Source organism: Mesocricetus auratus, unplaced genomic scaffold (assembly GCF_017639785.1).
Source record: "Mesocricetus auratus isolate SY011 unplaced genomic scaffold, BCM_Maur_2.0 Super-Scaffold_100676, whole genome shotgun sequence".
Classification (NCBI taxonomy): Eukaryota; Metazoa; Chordata; class Mammalia; order Rodentia; family Cricetidae; genus Mesocricetus; species Mesocricetus auratus.
Window position 1 is genome coordinate 105,906,900 of NW_024429266.1, and position 20,562 is coordinate 105,927,461.

The 20,562-nt window shown below is 45.5% G+C and overlaps 1 protein-coding gene across 5 annotated transcripts in view; it reads left to right on the forward strand.

The window, feature by feature from the left end:
* The window catches only part of Prkag2 (protein kinase AMP-activated non-catalytic subunit gamma 2), a 249,890-nt gene that overhangs the window by 219,417 nt on the left and 9,911 nt on the right, over positions 1-20,562 (forward strand). For 3 of the 5 annotated variants that reach the window (XM_040737111.1, XM_013126117.3, XM_040737113.1), the window contains 6 exons: positions 3,630-3,736; positions 12,040-12,121; positions 14,396-14,454; positions 16,255-16,300; positions 18,075-18,129; positions 19,397-19,523. In XM_040737111.1, the coding sequence (XP_040593045.1) occupies positions 3,630-3,736; positions 12,040-12,121; positions 14,396-14,454; positions 16,255-16,300; positions 18,075-18,129; positions 19,397-19,523 (476 nt within the window). The remainder of the gene's footprint in view (positions 1-3,629; positions 3,737-12,039; positions 12,122-14,395; positions 14,455-16,254; positions 16,301-18,074; positions 18,130-19,396; positions 19,524-20,562) is intronic. The other 2 variants (XM_040737112.1, XM_005087228.4) reach the window with 1 other exon arrangement.

The following is a 20,562-nucleotide window of genomic DNA, read 5'->3' on the forward strand; positions in this document are numbered from 1 at the left end:
CAAACTCCTTGACTGTTGAGCCCTGTGATTATTAATTCTCAACTTTACTAGCCATGAGCACCTGAGTTAATGTAGCATACAAAATTTACAGAATTTTTTCAAAAAATTATTTTGGCCAGGCTGTGGTGGCACATGCCTTTAATCCCAGCACTCAGGAGACAGAGGCAGGCAGATCTCTGTGAGTTTGAGGCCAGCCTAGTCTACAGAGAGAGTTCCAGGACAGCCTCCAGAGCCACAGAGAAAAAAAATTAAGTTTGAACAATCCTACTCCATAGTTTTTCCACATTTTTATTTTATTCAATGAGATATAGGCATGTACTGTATGTACAGTTCTTAGGAAAATCCTGTTTTGTCCCCTAGGTTTTGGTGGGGATGCTGGTGATCTAACACAGGGCCTTGTACATGAGAAACAAACATTCTACTGCTCATCTCCACTCTAACCCAAAAGTCTTGATTTAACTGTTGTAAATTTTGGAGTTGTATTTTATTGTTGTTAGTGTCTATCTCAGTTTCATTCATCCGAATTCTGAAAGCGTAGATATTTAGCAGGCAGCTGTAACTTGGGTGCTGGGTGAGTGTACTAGACTGAATCGCTCTCACCCACAGAGAAGAAACCGGTACTAACAGTGATGGCATGGTGGAAATGGAATGGAGGAACTGCCGCTGGGAGGACCAGCCTTTAGCAGCTCGGGAATTGAGGGGGAGCCACGCACAGAGTCAGAGGACTGCTTGCTCAGTTTGACTTTCTTATCTGAGGGGGTAAAACTTAATTCTCAGGGGCTGGCGAGTGGGACAAAATTTAACTCTCTGGGGCCAGCAAAAAGGGAAACCACACACACACACACATTCTCTCTCTCTCTCTCTCTCTCTCTCTCTCTCTCTCTCTCTCTCTCTTTCAGGGTCTCTATTATCTCTCTCTCTCTCTCTATTTCTTTTCTTACCTCTATTCAGATGTATCCCTTCTGTGTGTTCTTAATTTTTTCTTTACAGCTTATATACCCCAGCAAAATCTTTCAGGTAGCATAGAAATTACAATGTGGTTACAATCTATTTTTTAAGTGAATGATTACAATGAATACAAGTAAAAAACAACACCTTCCATATTCCTTACATGATTAAACATTTTACATATTATAGGTGAAAAACAAATTATATCCAAGAACCCATATACATTCATGTCCAACCAACTTTTTATAGATTAACAGGATATAAGCAAGCAAGGTATATTTGTCAGCCAGTTCTATAACTGGCAGGCTTCATTTTGCGGTTACAAAGAAAGGATCAATCACTTTATTATTACCTCAAAAGGTAGTCATATAAAAAACCTTAAAAGAATCACAAATCTAAGCTTTCATATATGAAAAGCAATCAGTCAGCTCTACTTTGAATCCACAGGGTACACACCCATTCATCAACAGTCTTTATATCAGGAAGGCGAGGGCAGAAATGGATACAAGGAATTAATTATTACTTTTGATCGCCAACCCATCTATAGCAAGAAAGACACGTCAACTGATAATAACCGGGCTGTCTTTGTCCTAATTTCATGACCTCAGTAAGTCCCTCATCCAACCATTACAAGTGTGCCTTTCGAAACTTCATAGATTGCTCCCCAAGATTTTATACCTCAGCCATTAACAAGACCACCCTAGCCTAACCTTACTAACAATCTACAAGTCTCAAATTCTTTCTAAGGATGGTGGTTGAATCATTAGTCTGCTCCTGCAACAAGGCTTGGAAAAAGTCAGTCAGTATTGTTGTAAGCACCAGTAACACTGCCCAGTGAGGGGATGGAAGCCCCTGAGAGTTTTCATACAACTGTACGTGATGAGGGACGTGGCGACCTTGAAGAATCAGAGCCATGCTCAATAACAGCATGGGGTCCTCAGGGCTCTGCACCCCCAAGGCTCACTCAGGCTTGACTTTGCCAACCACCCAGCTGCGTTCCATGAGTTCCAGTGCTGCCTACTGGTCCTCTTGTATGGCCCGCCTCACAGAACCTTCCTGGCTTCTAACCTAGCACTTCCAGGGTTGCCGTTGTTCTTGGGAGGGACCCCATTTGTGTGGTAAATATTTCAAGAAGAAACAGCAACACCCTGACTCACTTATTCTGAGCCCCCATAAACCCACACCTGGTCCTGGGTGGCGTGATTGACAGTGTGAGGATGGCAGACAGTCACTGTGCTGTTCCCTGTGGAGTGCCACAGTCTCAGCCCCTGACACACTGGAGCTGTGGGGACAGATTGCATGATGTGTGCACATCCTTTTCCTAACCCTGTCCTCCTGTTTCACCCCGAGTGTTTGGTAGTCATGGCAGAAAAAACTGCAGGTAATGCCCCAGGAACAACCCTTGACCACTAAGGCATATGGATACTATCTCCTGCAGGAAGCTATATCTGTACCCAGCCTGCTGGAGCATCTTCCCGTCACATCTTTGCCTCCAGTTATGTGGAACTGTAACCTGCTCATGGGTGCAGCCTTACTCTGAGGTTCTTTTCTTTTTCCCTCCCCTGTCTCACTTACCCCATGGTCTTATGCCAGCTTTAGGAAGAACATACACTAAACCACATGCAGTGGGTGTCTGTAAGCTGAGTTAATTAATAATTAGTTGAGTAACAGTCTGATCATTCAAAGAAATTGCCCAGGAAGGACATTAGAGTTTAGAATGTACAGTCAGTGTTAACAAGATAGAAAGTGAAAGTTGATTAGAAAAATAGACCATTGCCTGCAGAGGAAGAAGCCATTGAGACCTGGCTCAGGGCAGGGTAAGGGTGGAGCACCCACTGTGTGATCTTATGGGCTGTCACATTTCCTTTGAGAAAAGCCGATGACACCTCTTGCCCATGTGTCTCTACAGCCACGCTGGGCCCTGCCTGCTTTCTGGAGGCAGTAAGGGGTAGTGATAGGGAAAAGGGAGTGGGAATCGGCCACATCAAAGGACGAGGAGATGCCATAAGGAGATGTGTTCCTTTGAGTGCTAATTTTTAAAATAAGGTAGTTTTTTTTTTGTGTTGAGTGTTTTACCTTCATGTATATATGTCGAGCAAGGGTGTCAGATCTCCAGGAACTAGAGATAAGAATGGTTGTGAGACACCAATTGGGTGCTAGGAACGAAACCCAGGTCCTCTGCAAGAGCAACAAGAGTTGTTAACTGCTCAGAGCTGGAAGGCAAGCTTGCCTTCCACACAGCATTAGCTCTGTTGGGGAACTCACTCCACACCCAGAGCACACACAGCAGGAACCATGGAGGAGGATGCTTGATCGCTGGCTTGCAGAATGGCTTATACTCAGCTAGCTTACTTAAACAGTTCAGGACCTGGGAATGGTGGTTTATTTGTGACTTTTTATATTAGTTTCTTTTAGATACAGGACTTTCCCAACCAAGTTCTTTACGTTTTCCTAAGTAGAAAATCTTATCATCTGCAAACTGTTTGGGGGATTTCTTTTCAATCTGTAGGTCTCTCTCATCTTGTTCTATTATGCCAACTGGAACTTCCAGAACTATCCTGGACAGAATCAGCAAGAGTGGATGCCCTCTTCTCATGGAGTATTAGCAGCGGGTCTTCTGCATATGCATTCTCTGTCAGGGAGTTGTTTATTATAACTAACCCATTGCCTTTTCTTTTTAGCAGAAGACTCAGAAAGTGGTGTTTATATACGATTCATGAGGTCACACAAGTGTTATGACATCGTTCCAACTAGTTCAAAGCTTGTTGTCTTCGACACCACATTGCAAGTGAGTATATAGGGCTCCTGTGAGCTCCTAATAGTTTGTGGGGGCAGCTGCTTGCATGGATTCAAGCCAGCAATGGCGACAGGTCTTTGCTGAGCTCTTCACAAGAACCAGACCTTGGCCGGAGGTTTTTGTCTGTATCCCCATTGTAACCTCATAAGGAGCATGCTATTGCTAAACTCATTCTACTGATACAAAGTTTAATCCACAAACTCCTCATCCCCCAACTAGTGTGGTAAAGTGTGGAATTGGAACCAAGGTTTGTCTGCCGTGGGTTGGAGCTTAAGCCTGTGTGTACTAAACTGCCCCCCCCATTGGTGCCTGGCTGTTTTTCTTAGTTATTAAGTAAATTTATGATTAATATTAGAAAAGATGTTTGAGGTAGATAATGTCTTGAAAGAGAACTTTATTGGTCTATTCCAGCAGGAAATTTTAACCTGATTATTTTGCTATTAAAATTGTGTTTATTGGAGCTTTTTTTTATCAATATGGCTATAGTTACATGTGAAAGTTCTAATTTATTGCTGTCTAATGCTAACAGCAACCAGTCATTTAGAGCTCATTTATATGTTCCAAATATACATTCTATATTTATATGTTCAGTGTAGTAATCAAGTTACATCCAGTGCATAAAATGTATAAATGTATAAGATACCCATGCACACAGATACACCACATCACCAAGTAAGATTATTCTCACTTGTGTTCCAAGAAGTAGATACTGAGCCAAGAACTTGTGCACAAGTGGCTATTGACAGATATGCTCCCAGGGGAAAAAAAAAAAAAACCCAAAGGTATGGGAAAAGAGACTGGGCCCCAGAAGCCACCAAGGGTGTGATTTCAACAACAGCCTGCTGGGGGCAGCCTCAGCCTAAGCCCCAATGGAACCCTGAGCTCCCAAGTTTCTCTCAGCCTCTGTGTTCTGCATCCAGTGCTGCCCCCAGAGGCTCTCAGGCTCCTCCCGCTTTACCCTGCTGCCTCTCACCTACTGCCACTGTCTTTGTCCCCTTACACCTTGGAGGAAACGCCAGGCTCTTGGAGCCATTCTTCCTGTCTTCTGTCCCTGCCACGTGGGACCAACAGGAAGACAGAAGTGGCTTTTTGCTTTTGCTTAACTGCATTTGCAATTTCTTTTTGTAAATTTATGGGAATACAATTTGTTTTGTAATTGAGCTTTAAGACCTGAGAGCTGGTAGATTCTCATTGAACCCATAACCCTCACGCTTCCTTTTAATCCCTTTAAGCCCCTAGGATTCCCTGATTCTTAGTCCTAGGACAGAATGCAGACACATGACTAGGGAAGTGGACATTAAAAAAAGTCACTTCTAAGAAACATCTCTACAGTATTGCTACAGATTTCAGTATTTAAATAACTAGATGCTCTGCAGGGTGGCACTGATGCATACCTTTAATCCCAGCACTCAGGAGGCGGAGTTCAAGGCCAGCCTGGTCTACTAAGCAAGTTCCAGGGCAGCCAGGGCTACACAGAGAAATTCTTGTCTTTAAAAATTAAAAAGAAAAATAGGCATTCCAGTGCACAAAATAAACTGCTGGCCCAGCCCGTTGCACCTTGCCCTTGCCTCCCGACTTATCCTTTCTGGAGCTGCAGCTCTCCACCCTTCAATTTGCATAGCACCAGTCGCTGTTTACCCAGATTTTGTTGTGCCCTGGGACTGACACTCTTTGGAATTAAGAATTTACCCAGGATGAGTAATGTGTGAAAAATGTAATGCTTTCTGGATGCCCAAGGTCAATAATTCAGCAAATATCGTTTCTGCAGTTAACCAAAGCCATGTGCTTCCCAGAAGTCACTAACCCTGTAGTGTCTGAGCTGGGGGGGGGGGGAGCTGGAGCGCATGAACAGGGATACACAGCGTGTTGGTGTTGGTTAGGGCAAAGGGAGAAATGATAAACACACCAGAGCGGCAGAGCAGCCTGAATGCCTTTTCCCAGAGCTCTGTTGAGTGAGTGACTGCTAAAACAGGCGTGTCACAGAATACCGTAATGTGACCATTAAGAAGCAGGAAAGAGCAGGTCAGAGTGGTACATGCCTGTAATCCCAGCACTTGGGAGATACTGGCAGAAGGATCAAGGGCTCAAGGTCATCCACAGCTACATGTTAAGTCAGAGGCTAGCCTGCGCTACTTGAGAGAAGAAGCGTGTAGTCAGGCTTTTCTTTGGGCCACCAGCTCACAAAAAAAAAAAATGACACAGAGACATATCAATTATGAAAGCTTGGCCTTAGCTTAGACTTGTTTCTAACCAGCTCTAATAACTTAACCCATTTCTAGTAATTTCCTTTCTGCCTTGTGGCTTTATTACCTCATCTTTGTACTGCCCATCCTGCTTGTTCTGTGTCTCCTGGCATCTCCACCTTCTTCCCTGCGTCCTCTCCACCCAGAAATCCTGCCTGGTTATTGGCCATTCAGCTTTGTATTAAACCAGTCAGAGTGACACATCTTCACAGTGTGCAGAAAGGTTATTCCACAGCAAAGGAGAGAGGAGGAAGGAAGAAGTTTGTTGAAAAATTATGTTTGCTCTGTTTCTAAAGGGTATAGAACAGCATGTGTGATAACCACAGTACTCCAAGACTGACAGATCTGGTAAGTCAAAGTTAGCCATTTCCAAGGAGACTGCAAGGGAGACTAGAGCTCTGAGGCCAGAGGACATCACTGACAAGCAAGAGCAGAGTGGAACTGGAAACCTGTGTCATCCTGAAACTAAGGAGGAAGCACCTTCTTGCTGAAGGCTCTCCAGCCTGGGTCTAGGGAGACCCACTCAACCACCTACAAAACCCCCTAAGTTTAATACTGTCATGAACTGGAGGCTCCAAGCCTCCCCTTTCATCTCTCAGGCCCAAGGAAGTGGAAATCAAGTATCGTGTGGGATAGCGCCTGCTAACAAGCAGTAGAGAGCCACCATGCACACCAGCTGCTGGCTCGGGGTTGGGGAAATGCTGAGGTCAAGCCACATGGTCTTTTGTCATCCCATGGGTTAGCTGTTGAGTCACTGTCAAGGCCCAGCAGTGAGCTGGGAATGATTTCCCAAATGGGAAGAATTGTCACAGGGGACAAGGCTGCGTCAGGGTTTTTTCCGGTGTGGATTTCTTCCTGATTGTGCAGCTTTCTAAGCACTGACCTTGCATGGCACATGTAAATGTCTACTGAAGCCTCCGGAAGTCACTCAGTCCTGCGGTAGCAGGTAGTGTCCTTCCGCAGGAACACCAACCTCTGCTTGTCCCCAGGGATGCTCTTCTCGTGTGATTTGCTAACCTGGTAGCCAGGAATTCCAGAAGCTTCCTTTTCAGCTGAAGTCTATAAGCCCTGGAGAGCTTCTGCATGGTGTTAGGATCACACACTCAGGAACAGAGGAGACAGCCACAGCCGGCAGCCCTACTGTACTTTAGGTGACCCAAGCTGAAGCTGGCATACTACCTGCTACCTGATATCCAGAGCCCCCACCCTGACTGGAGGACTGGAGTGGCATTTTATGGTCAGAATCAATGTCCAGTTCCTTGTGTCCCTGTTTGCAGTTCCCATGGGGAGGGCACCAAGCAGGGAACTCTGTATGAAAGTGGCCACAACCCTGGCCCTGGCCACAACCAGCAGGAGGACGGGATGCCCATTATTTGATGACTCCAGTCCAGCTTTTGGCCACTGTAGAGTTCTTGTTAAGTAGCTAAAATAAACTGAGAAAGTTGGGTTAGTTTCATTCCTGGGGATACTAACCAGTTAGCTGCCACCAAAGATCGCTGTGGAGGCAGATCATTCTAATTGCAGCTCCTACACTGGCTCTCTGCCTTGGGTGTTGAACATGCAAATTGCCCTGGAGAGGTGGGGTCAGCCAGTGGTCCTGTCTTCATTGTCCTACAGGAGTAAGGGCATCTCGCTTAACATGCCCTGAACTTAGTCAGGCATCCACTAAACAGCTCGAGTCTCTTCCCGCTGTTCAGGCAAAGCATTAAATGAGTCCACCAGTAGCAATGTGTTCCACTGACTGAGTGTCCGATTGCTTTTGACCTGTTCTCACACATTCTTTCCACGTTTCTACAGATGTAAGATAGCAAGATGTTACAGTTCATTCTGTGTGGAAGCTATTTCCTGCTGTAGGAAACGGACATGGTGAAACCTATCCCTAACAAGAAGGTGACAAGGCTAACTGGGATTCCCTTGAGAATAGTGAGTGGCCTGTATCATGTTCACCCAAGAAAGCTTGTCATGGGGTTTCTAGAAAAGAAAGGTGATTCTTATACAGTGACAAGATGGAGTTTCTGTCCCTCCAAGTCCCGCAACCTTTAGTCCCAAGTAAATACACAGAGGCTTATATAATTATAAACTGTTTGGCCAGTGGATCAGGCTTCTTACTGGCTAGCTCTCTCTTAATTATGAACCCATTTCTATTAAACTATGTATTGCCATGAGGCCGTGGTTTACCTGTAATCCCGCATGTTACTTCTTTGGCAGCTACAAGGCATCTATCTCCTTGTGACTCCTCTCTGCCTCTTCTCCCCAGAATTCTCCTCGTCTGATAGCTCCGCCTATACTGCCTGCCTGGCTACTGGCCAATCAGTGTTTTATTCATCAACCAATAAGACAAACATATATACAGAAGGACATCCCCCATCATGAAAGAAAGGTCAAGATTCCAGAATGTGGTGGTCAAACCTATAGTCCCAGCACTCAGGAGACAGATACAGGAGAGTTGCTGCAAGTTTGGTTCAGCCTGGTCTGAGTGCTTGGCCAGCCAGGGCTACATAGCAAGACCCATCTTAAAAGGGTGGGGGGAGTGTTTAAATACACAGACACACACACTCACACAGGGAGATATCATCAGAGTAAAATAGAAGGCTGTAGCAAGAAGAGGGATGCACCAGATGACTTTAATTGAGATAAAAATTACTATGCACAAGAAAAATAGGGAACTCAGTCTTCTCAAGGCAAGAAGGAAAGGGAGAACTGGCCCTTTGCTCAAGACTAGTGCCCTGCTGTGGCTGGGCACAGTGGGACCTTCCTCCTCAGCCTGTGCTGCTTTCGTTGTCAGGGAAAATCACACGAGCTGGAAAGGGTGACATAGGTAACAAGTAGAGAAAGATCACTTAGAGATCTCAAAATGCCTGAACAAAACTGAGTCTGATCTCTGTCCCGATGCATCACATCCTGATGCATAAGATGGTGGAGATGACCAGGCCCTCTGTGGTTGTTGGAGGCCCTTAGAGAACAGGAAAGGAAAAGGAGGGGACTCCCCCAGCATCATGAATGGAACCTCTCACACATGTGCGCACACACAAAAGAACAGTGCCTGAGCCAAGTGTGATCATGCATGCCTGTAATCCCAGCATTTGCCAAGTTGAGGCAGGAGGATCAGAAGTTCGAGCCAGGACTACAAAACCCTGTCTTTAAAACAAACAAGCATGAACTAGTGCTACTCAGTTTCCTCTTCCATGGCTAATTTCAGGACCTGGGGACGCTTCTAACTGAAGCACTTAGGAGCAGGGGTTTTAGGCAGATTGATCAGAGGAGTCTCCATGTGAAAGCAAGAATTGCTTCGTGCCTTTAAGTGGTCAAAATATGTGAATATTGATATAAAACCCCACCAACTGGCTCAGTGGCTCAGAGCACTTGCTGCTGTTGCAGAGGATCCAGGTTCGGGTCCCAGTACCCACACAGCAGCTCACAACCACCTGCAATTCCAGTTCCAAGAGAGCCAACACCTTTCGACCTGTGCACATGTGTACATGCAGCAGACCACTACACATGCAGTGCACACACAAACATGCAGGCAGACCACTACACACACACAGTGCACACACATACATGCAGGCAAACCACAAATACATAATTTTTAGAAAAAAAATAGTTTTCTGCTGGGTGAATGTTTTTCCAGTTTTTAATGTCAAACATAATACCACATTGAACATCTTTGATTCAAAGAATCCCAGTCCCAAAAATAATTCAATAGAAACAAGCTATAGTACAAATAGTAGGCGTGGTTTTGTGATTCTCTATGTAAGCTGTACGTACACTCTGTCTTAGTGTTGCTGTTGCTGTGATGAACACCATGACCAAAAGCAACTGGGGGGAAGGGTTTATTTCTGTCACAGTACCATATAACAGCCCATTTTTGAAAGCAGGGAGGACAGGAGCTCACACAGAGCAGGAACCTGAGGCAGGAGCTGATGCAGAGTCCCTGAAGAAGTGCTGTTTACTGGCTTGTTCTGCATGCTTTTCTTTAGAACCCGGAACCACCAGTATAGGGATGAATGTCTCCACCCACAGTGGGCTGGACCCTCCCCATTAATCACTAATTAAGAAAATTCCCTATAGGCTTGCCTACAGACAGCCTGTTCTTTCCTTTTTTAATATTTATTTATTACAGTGTTCTGTCTGCATATATGCCTGCAGGCCAGAAGAGGGCGCCAGATCTCATTACAGATGGTTGTGAGCCACCATCTGGTTGCTGGGAATTGAACTCAGGACCTCTGGAAGAGCAGCCAGTGCTCTTAACCTCTGACCCATCTCCCCAGCCCAGGAGGCATTTTCTTACTTAAGTTTTATTCTCTCAGATGACTTTTTCTTAGCTTGTGTCAGGTTGACATAAAACTATCTAGCACACACACATTACTTAAAATAGTGCTGGTGGGCCAGCAAGGTGCTCACCACCACGCCCAATAATAACCAGAGTTCAATCCTCAGGACTCATGTGGTAAGAGAGACCTGACTGCCACAGTTGTCCTCTGACCTCCACGTGAGCACTGTGGCATGAACTGTCCACACACACACACACACACACACACTAAATGAGTGTAGTAAAATAATTCTCATATCAGGTGAGATTTAAAAGCAAAAGTTAGTTTAACTGAGACAATACCCCAGGTAAACAGCTTCAAAGGGAAGAGCTTGGTTATTGCAGTTCCCCAGGTTGCCACCCATGGTCACTCAGGTTGGGACAGTGGCGGTGTGGTGTGAGCAGTGGAGGAGGAGGCCTGTTCACCCGAGGTGGTAAGAAGCTAAGGCACGGGAGAAGGGGAAGGGCCAGGAGCGGTGAATACCTGGAGCCCAGAAGAGCCTGAGGCGGACGGAGCACGAGTTCCAACAGCTCAGGCTGCACAGGGAAACCTTATCTCAAGAAAGAAAGAAGAGGCATCGGTCCCAGTGGCCTGGCTTCCCTCCATATAGGCGCTTGGGAGCCACTCCAGGGTCCACGCCACCACCGCAGCAGCTCTGAATAATGTGTTCATGTTTTATTTGCATTTCTTGAATTATTAATGATCACAGAATGTATTCCGTGTTTGCACTTGCTGTTTAGAGGATTGTTTTCAGCCCTGAGCATTTGATTCTTAGTACATTAAGTGTGAAACCTTACAGTATCCCTAAGGGTGTGTGTTAGAGTAGAACGAAGTGCTGTGTGTTAACACACCAAACAGCACCTACACTGTCACAGCCCCAGAGCCCATGTTTGTCTCTAGTGCTGTAGAGTGCAGCCATAGCCATGTGCCTTTCTCATCTGTGGGGCATGGGAAAACATGCTATTTGTTGTGATTTTAATATAATGACCATTTATTTCAAATAATTCAGTATAACTGTTTCAGATGAATTATCAACCACACATGGAAGAAATCAAACTGATATTTAATTGTTTTATATGATTTTAATTATGGAAAACCTGTGTATACAAGAATATTTAGTGACAGCCAAAAAAAAATTTGAACTTAATTGCCTTTCAGTTTAAAAAAGTAATCCCCACTACCCCTACCAGGTGTGGCCAACCTGCAGGCTGCAGGCCTCGTGCAGCCCAGAGTGTACTGCTCTGAATGCAGCTGGACACAAAACTGTAAATGTACTTAAGTCTTATGAGGACTAGGGAGATGGCTCAGTGCTCAAACCATTTGCCACAACTGTGAGGATCTGAGTTCAAATCCCCGGGACCCATGTAAACAGCTGGCCTTGGTACTGTGTGTCTGTCACCTGTTGCTCCTATAGTCAATGGGAGATACGGACAGGAGGAGCTGTGGAAACCTATCAGTCAGCTAGCCTGGTGCAGCAGCTAGCGACAAAGAAGATAGCCTGTCCCAAACCAAGGTGGAAGACAAGGACCGACAGACACAGACACATGAAGTTGTCTTCTGACCCCCACACATGTACCACACTCTGCACACGCACACCTACACCTACACACATACAAAAGAAAAACGGGGTATCTGTAGCCTATCGATAATTACTGGTAAGATTTGGTTGAAACCCTCGTTGAGTGTTTTCCTCCTGAAATGTAGACTTTAAAATGATGTTTTGTTTCTGGTTTCTCTCCAGGTTAAAAAGGCCTTCTTTGCCTTAGTAGCCAACGGAGTCCGTGCAGCGCCTCTGTGGGAAAGTAAAAAGCAGAGCTTTGTAGGTGAGTAACAGAGCTGGGGAAGGCTGTCTTCTGAGAAGGAAGTGTCCTTATTCCCCATCCCTGCTGGTTCAGCCAAATTGAAGAACAATCTGGTTTTTGCATACTTAACCAGTCCAGACCATTAGTGAATGTAAGACAATGTTGGGACCTTATTGCAGTCTTTTTTTTTTTTTTTTTTTTTTTTTTTTGCTTTTCAAGTATTTGTTTGTTTGGAGGGTGTTCTTTTCATTTAGCAAGTCTGAGCATTTTGAAGGAGGTTTTGTGTCCTTATTAGCTCAGGGAACAAAATCACCCCAGAGTGATGAGATGAGTTCAAGGTACTTACTCTGGGGTGTGTGCTGACTCATCACCCTGTAAATGGCAGCAAGCATAGAACGTGAATATAATCAATGTCTGCTAAATCATTAAGCTGTTAGAAATACTGGCTAAGCCCTGGATGTGCTGGGATTACTGTAATCCCAGCACTTGGAATCCAGAGGCAGGGGAATTGCAAGTTCTAGCCTAAGCAAGACCTTGACTGGAATAGCCAAGAGCTAGGGGTGTCAGTCGGTGTCACAGGTCCTGTTTAGGATGTCCAGGGTCCTAGACCGGACCTTAGCACTGAAAGGGAAAGGGTGTGTGCCTTCCAACTGTGTAAACCCTTTCACATCTGACCCCAGTCAGGACAGCCTGGCGATGCTGTCACTCTAGTGTTTAGAGCATTACTCTGAAATTAACTACTTCAGTCTGCTCTCCCTCTAGACTATACTGTTCTTTTGTTGTCATTTTTGGGTTTTTGGTTGGTTGGTTGGTTGGTTGGTTGGTTGGTTGGTTGGTTGGTTGGTTTTGGTTTTGGTTTTGGTTTTTCAAGACAGGGTTTCTCTGTGGCATCATTTTGTTTTTTGAGTTGGGGTTTCTCTCTGTGTATCTCTGACTATCCTGGAACTCAGAGATCCACCTGCCTCCGCCTCCTGAGTACTGAGGTTAAAGGTGTGTGACCACCGCCCAACATTTCTTTTTGTCACCGTCACAGCTCTGGTTTCCAGCACACAGTAGTTCTGCAGTGAGCGGTGGCTCTTTGCTGAACGTGTTATGTTCAGAGTGCTTCTTGGGAAGCAGTCCAGGGGCCCCGGAAGTCCTACCTTCATAGCACTTAGGGACTTCTGCATCTACTGCCGCAGCATTTAAAATTATTCGCATGCAGCTACAGTTCTTTGTGGTATTTTATGAGTGCTAGTGAGTTCTCGCTCCATCTGTCAAACACTCAGATTCCATACAGACCATCAGGCTTTGGTTTGCATTTCTAGTTTAGTGTAGGAAATACATGTAGCACGAATAATAAAAACCCAGAGACAGATATTGGGGTTAAAGCTGAAGATCAGAAAAGCAAAGGAGCCAGCCACTAGAGAGACCTCTACCAAGGCTCAGACCAAAGTGGCAAACCTGTCCCTCCAAATCCTCAGACTGAATGCTGTCTCTATGAATGCTGAGCTCCTGTCTCCTCCCACCTTATACTCCTCTCTCTGCCCAGCCATATCACGCCTGTCTCCACCTCCCTAGTGCTGGGATCAACGGTGTAAGCTGTTTCTCTCTTAGATTGATTCACTATTGTGTAGTGACCTTGAACTCAAAGAGATCTGTCTGCCTGTCTCCTGAATGCCGAGATTAACGGTGTGAGCCACCGCTGCCTGGCCTCTTTGGCTAACTAGTGTGGCTAGCTCCACACTCCGATCTTTAGGCAACCTTACTTGTTAAAAGCAGAAAACAAAATATCACCACATGAGCCTGAGGTTTTTGGGTTGTAGTTTGCAAGAATTTCTAGTAAACACTGCAGATTCACTTGCCACTGGAAGCTTTCCTTCTGTGTGTCTTTTTATCTTTTTCCATATATGTGTATGTGCTGTGTGCTATGTGTATATATGCACATTTGCATGCATGTGGTCATGTGTGTGCATGTGCATGCATGTGTGGGGATGTGTGTGTGGGTGTGCTCGAGAGCGTGCTCATACATGCTTGCATGCATGTGAAGGCCTGAGATTGATGTCAGGAATCATCCTCCATCACTTGTCCACTTTATTCTTTGAGGCAGGGTCTCCTAATCAAATATAGAGCTGCCAATATGCCTACTCTCCCAAGCCAGCTTACTCTGGGGTTCTGTCTCTGCCTAAGAAGGCTAGAATTGCAAGTGGGCCCCCACACCGAGGACCCAGACTCCTGTCCTCACACTTAGGTGGCAAGTGCTTTAACCACTGCAGTTCCTCAGTTTTGTTTTTACCTTGTGGTTCTTTGTTCCAGGAATGCTCACTATTACAGACTTCATAAACATACTGCACAGATACTATAAATCACCTATGGTAAGTAGCAGAGATCTCACTGTGTATGTGGTTAGGATGGGGTGGATTTTCCCAGGATGTTTAAGACTTCCAACCCAAGTAAACAATGAACTTGGCCTCACATCATTTATTCGAAGTTTGAAGAAGGTACCAGGAAAAAAGAAAGAGTAGTAACTGCTTTATTCAGCTTACAGAATTATCCATTCTGATTTACAGTCCTGGTGTGTGTTAAGTTCCTGCTTCTGGACAACTAGCCCCGCAGTACCAGCATCCTCTTAGTGATTAGCCTATGGGCCTCACCATGGAGATAAAGTGGCCGTGGGGTTTTCTTTTTGCACGCTGGTTGTTCTGAGTGGAGTTTGAAAGTTGCTCATCATCCATCGGGATTTATTTTTCTTTCAGTTCTGGAGGGAAACCAAAGCATTGAGCTTGCTGGACAAGGCTCCACCACAGAGCCGCTCTAGCCCCTCCTTCATGGTTTTAGAGCCACTATAAGGAAACTAGGAAAGAGGTCAGATCACAATTGAAGAAATTCAGTTCTGACTCTTTGCTGCCCAGTCGGGAAAAGACTGTTCTGGATGCCGTTGATGGCAGACGCCCTGGCACCTAGCCCAGATGGTCTAGCAGGGCAGTTTGAATTGAAACCCAGTCTGCCCTGTACCAGACACCACTTGGCTTGGTTTTGTTTGCTGTGGTGGGGAGGACAGTTGTCTGTAGTTCTACTGTTAGGGTATCTAAAAGACAGACATTTCTCCAGTTAGTGTGTTTTTAAGGTGGCGGTCAGTTGTCCACTAGTACGCATTATTTAACAAGGGAACATGTCCTGAGAAGTGTCCATCAGTTGGCCCCGTTGTATAAACACAACAAAATGTTTTACTCAGACTGAGATGGCCACATTGATGGGTTCCGACAGTCACCATTTGATCAAGCTGTCACTGAGTGGCATGTGGCTTTAATTCCCACATAAAATACAAAAATGAGTTTCTTCATGAGGAAAAATCTAGAAGGAAGATCTTTCTATGTAGGACAAGAAGGTGGAAAGTGGACTGTGAAAAGGGAAGAAGAAGAGGGGAGGCCTTACCCTCTCTGAGGAGCAGGTGGAGGGGGAGAGGAGGGAGGGGAACTGGAATTGGAATGTGAAAAATTAATTAAAAAGAAAAAAGGAAGGGGAGAATGGGGAGGAGGGGTGGAAGGGGAAAGTGGGGAGGAGGGGGCCTTGGGGGTAGGAGTGGAGAATAAGAGAAGATAAAGGTTATGTGTGACATGAAAACAGGAGGAAGGGCCATTTGTGGGAAGAAAGGGAGCAGTCAAGGGGGGGAAGAGATGACATACGTACAGAAACAGAAATGCCACCATGAAACCTATTACTTTTTATGCTTATTTAAAATTTTTAATTAAAAAACTTCCTACTTAGAGAAAAATGAAGGAAGTTTTCCCAGACTTTAAATATTCTATGTTATATATGTGATAAGGAACAGCAGATGCCTTCTGGCAAATCTCTGTGGTGGTTAATTAAATAAAAAGTTGAAGCCAGCACTCAGGATGCAGAGGCAAGTGGATCTCTGTGAGTTTGAGGCCAATCTGGTCGACAGAGTGAGTTCCAGGACAGCCTCCAAAGCTATACAGAGAAACCTTATCTGGAAAAACCGAGAGAGAGAGAGAGAAGGAGGTCAATGAAAGATTAACAGATAAGCAGGCTAGAGCTTTCTTGGTATCTCCTTGTGTCCCCTAATTTGCTAATTATAAACAGAAAAGCAAGAGTGTAGCTGCTTGCCCCTGTGGATGGTAACCCTTGTAGATACGGATTTTTCTAATTTGCAGGTACAGATTTATGAATTAGAGGAACATAAGATTGAAACGTGGAGGGGTAAGCATTGCCAGTCTTAAACTCTTCGCTGTCTGGAGAAAACACTATGCGAAAAGCACGTTTGGATGTCTCAGGCCATTTCCTGCACTTAACTACAACCTGCCAGTTAAAACACTGTTCCATTCTGAGGAAGCTTCCCTCCTATCTGTGCCTGTTGTCACACGTGTGTGGCCTTACTCCACCAGGCCTGCAGCTGTGGAGATGAAGTGATGTGGCCACCAAGAGTGTCACCCTCAGATATCTGGTCACCATGGCCTGAGTATGGTGCAGACCCAGCTTCTGCTCCAAGAAGCTGAATTCTTCTTTTACCAGTTCAGCGAAACCAGAACAAGAGAAACTCTACCTGAAAAGTTCAGACCGGATAACTGGAAAACCATTGCAGGAGCCCCTGGGCTAGGGAGATAGTATAGAACGAAGGAGCTGGCTGTGCAAGCCCTGAGCTCAGTCCCCAGAGTCCATGCAGAATAGCCAAGCATGGAAGTGTGCACTTACCAGCACTGCAGACCATGACAGGTGAATCTCAGGGGACTCACTGGCCAGCCAGCCTGATTGAATCAGCAAGGCCTGAGCCAGGGAGACACTCTGTCTCAAAAAACATGATGGAGAGCCTCAGGTGTTCTCTGATGCCCGCACACAAGTTTGCATACACACAGATACATACACTAGTATATATAAAAGGACTCTGTTTGCCATGCCCTTACAGTCTTGTTATTTTTGCCTACAATGGGACCAGTATTTAAACTCTGGCTCTATTATGGGAAGGTTTTCATCTCAAAGACTCATAGTGGGCAGGGATGGGTCAGAGGACCCAGAATGATCAGAGCATAAGAGCGCTGACCCCATGCTCACGGAAAAGCCTGGCTAGAAAAGGAGGGACCAACTGCAGGACATTTTTTGGCTGGGTGTTAGGAGTCTGGTTTTGTTACTCCGTCATGTGCTGGACAGGATGGGCAGATCTCAGGGTAGCTGAGAGATCATAGCCTCCACTGAGTTCTCCAAACCTCTGCAGACCCTTTCATTTCACATGGTTGTGAAACCTTGCCAGAGTGTGTTTTGTTGAGCATGGCTATATCAGGGCAGCTAAATGAGTTAAGGCAGCACAGCATCCAGATGGCCTGTCAGTCACATGATTAACAATACCAAGACAGGCACTTCTCATCAAATTCTGCTGTATACATTCCATTGCCCGTGGTTTAGGTGTATTTATATCTATCTATACCTACGGGTGTGTTTGAAGGTGTGATAATATCAGGATGGTCTCAGATGCCTTCTGTGTGCAGACCTCAGCAAAGCAAATTAAGTCCAATTAATTTCTTTACAATGAAAATGTCCATATGTTGGCAAGACTCCCAACATGCCCTGGGTTTAGAGCATCAGTTGAGAGAAATAAAATGAGATCATTTGAAGAACAACACTGCTTAAAGTGATGCTGGCTCCCAGCTTAAGAAAGTCTGCTCTAAAGGAGTCTTAAATGTTTCATTTCTTAAGAGTAGTGTGGACTGGATAGGACCCAGTGGCCTCTGCTGTCATCGCTCCCTGTTAGACCATTTCCTGGCGTTATCAGCACCTTTGGAAATACCAGTTTTTTCCTGTATTTGAACAGTTGAGGCTGCTGAAAATGACCCTGACTGGGTAACCTTAGTTTGGGGTAAATTATCTTTTATTTGTGTTTCAGTTGTCTAGTTATTGCCTGTAAACTGGAGGATATTGTAATGTGAAACAGAATTTGCACAGCAGATCTGTAACTAACTGTGTTTCCCTTCTATAAATGCAGAGTTGTACTTACAAGAAACTTTCAAGCCTTTGGTGAATATCTCTCCAGATGCAAGGTAAGCATGGACGCTTCTTCTCCTCCTTTAAAAACGTTCTTTGCAATGTAGGTGTTTTAGTGCCATGATAGGTAACTGGAAGTAGACAGACAAGTCCCTCAGTCTAGATAGGGCCAGCCTCCTTAATCCAAGTAGTGTGCCAGAAGTTTAGAGATGTTGGAAATCACAGCAAAGCCAGGCTTGGTGGAATCCTAGCACTCGGGAGGCTGACACAGGAGACTAGCGTATTTGAGGCCAACCTGAGCTATATACACAGCAAGCACAAGGCTATCCTGGACAGCTTAGCAAGACCTGAGAGAGGAAGGGGAGTGAGGGAATGAGCAACTATATAGATCCAAGTGATTGGAAACGGGCTATGAGGCTGAACATTCAGACCAGTTTTGTTTTCGAGACAGAGTTTCTCTGTGTAGCTTTGTAGACCAGGCTGGCCTTGAACTCACAGAGATTCGCCTGTCTCTGCCTCCCAAGTGCTGGGACTAAAGGTGTGTGCCACCACGGCCCAGCTTCATCCAGGCCAGTTTTAAAGATCCAGTTCGCCTGCAGCAACATCAGTAAAGGAATCCTATTACAGTTACTGAGCTCAGGGCTTTACTCCCGACCCCAGCCTTCACTCTGAGAGGCTATATTCTGGGAGCAGCAGTGAAACATCCCAGAGTGATTTCAGTCCAGAGTCATCCTAGGAAGAGCAGGAAGGGTGGAGCAGGACTCGAACATACCGTGGTGGTAGAGCAGGTGCCGGACTCTGCCTCTGGGTCTCAGCACAGGATGGACAGAAAAGAAGACATTTTTAAAGCCCAAGAGCTGTAGAAAGAGAATACACTTGGTTTTGTTACCTTATTTCCAGATCGTAGGGGAAGGTACACCCACAGGCTTCCTGGAGACAGCAATGAGGACACAGGGCAGTTCCCCAAGGTGGACTGGTGGGGCAGGCAGACCCCCTGGGGGTCTGGCACCCAACCTCAGTGCTGAGATCACTGAGGCCACGCTGGCTTTCTGGAAGGCTTAAGGTTTGCCTCTTTCAAACAAACCTGCTGGACGCACTGTTAGCAACCCGCCTTGCTGGAGACCCATGATTCCCTCTTGAGTTTGGGATATAGCAACAAATGGGCAGGGAGCTCCCATGTAAAGCTTTGCCATGACTATTTTAAGCCAGTGAACCGCTTATGGTAATATAAAAGCAGTGAAAATACTGTTAAGCAGGGGTGGTCCAAAGTCTTTCTGGTTTTCCTTGAAAGCCTCCTAACGACTCTAATGGCTTTTCCCGCAGCCTCTTCGATGCTGTGTACTCGTTGATCAAAAATAAAATCCACAGATTGCCAGTTATTGACCCTATCAGTGGGAATGCACTTTATATACTTACCCACAAAAGAATCCTCAAGTTCCTCCAGCTTTTTGTAAGTAGTCCCTAAAGATGCAGTTGCTTTGACCGTCACTTACATCAAGTAAATGGGCTCCTGTCGCTCTCGGTAGAAGAAACCATTAGTTCCAAGGTCTCCATTTTGCAAAATTTCAGTTTCTCGACTCACTACTGTGTACACTGTGTGTTCTCTAAGTTGAGGCCAGTTCAAATGCTAAAATCATTTAGAACAAATATTACAGTAATAAAAATGGAGAATGCCCCCTAAAGATGGGCATCTCTTGTGCACGGGCAGGTAAAGCAGTTTCTAGACCAGTCTCTTTGAGGTCTACTGCACCAGATGGAGCCAGGGCTTAGGTAGAAGCTGCTTCCTGGTGTGTTTGTTGAGGTCATGGTTTTAGAAACATGAGAAAAAAAAAGCACACACATCCCAAGAGTTGTCCCGTTCTTGACTGCAGCAACAGCCAGAAAATCCCAAGGCAAGTCAGATGTAAGCAAGAGACACACCATAGTGCACTTTGTGTTCACAACCTCTGAGACAGGTAGCATTAGAGGAGGCTCCCTGGGAGCGGGAATGTGCCAGGAGGCTTTCGTGTCCCACCTCCATCACCTGTGCTGAGTTGAAATCCTCAGTGGAAGTGCTGATGGTTCAGAAAGGTCATTGGAGTTTTCTTCCTAGAGGAAATCCACGTAAAAGCTGCTTTCTGTCTGCAACATCCCTCCAGGCATGGCGTGCAAGTTGCTCTTCTGGATGCAGCCTTGCAAGGCCAGGGGCTTACAGAGGTGTCAAAGTTTAGAGACATCGTTGGTGATCCATCTGGTCATGTAGACAGTTTAATAGAGCATACATAGACAGGTTGCATCTCCTGATTGATCAAATGCTAAGAAATCAGGAGAGGAATGATTTGCCAAAAAAGCCCATAAGATTTAGCAACTAGGAAGAAAGTGAAGGGTTTTGTCCATCAGCTGATAATTGGGGAGTATGGTAGCCTTCCGTGTTGAGACGTCATAGGAACCCAGGGCTTGGGTGGAGGGGTGGGTGCTCTGGTTCCACAGTGGCCAGGCTGGCAGCTCAG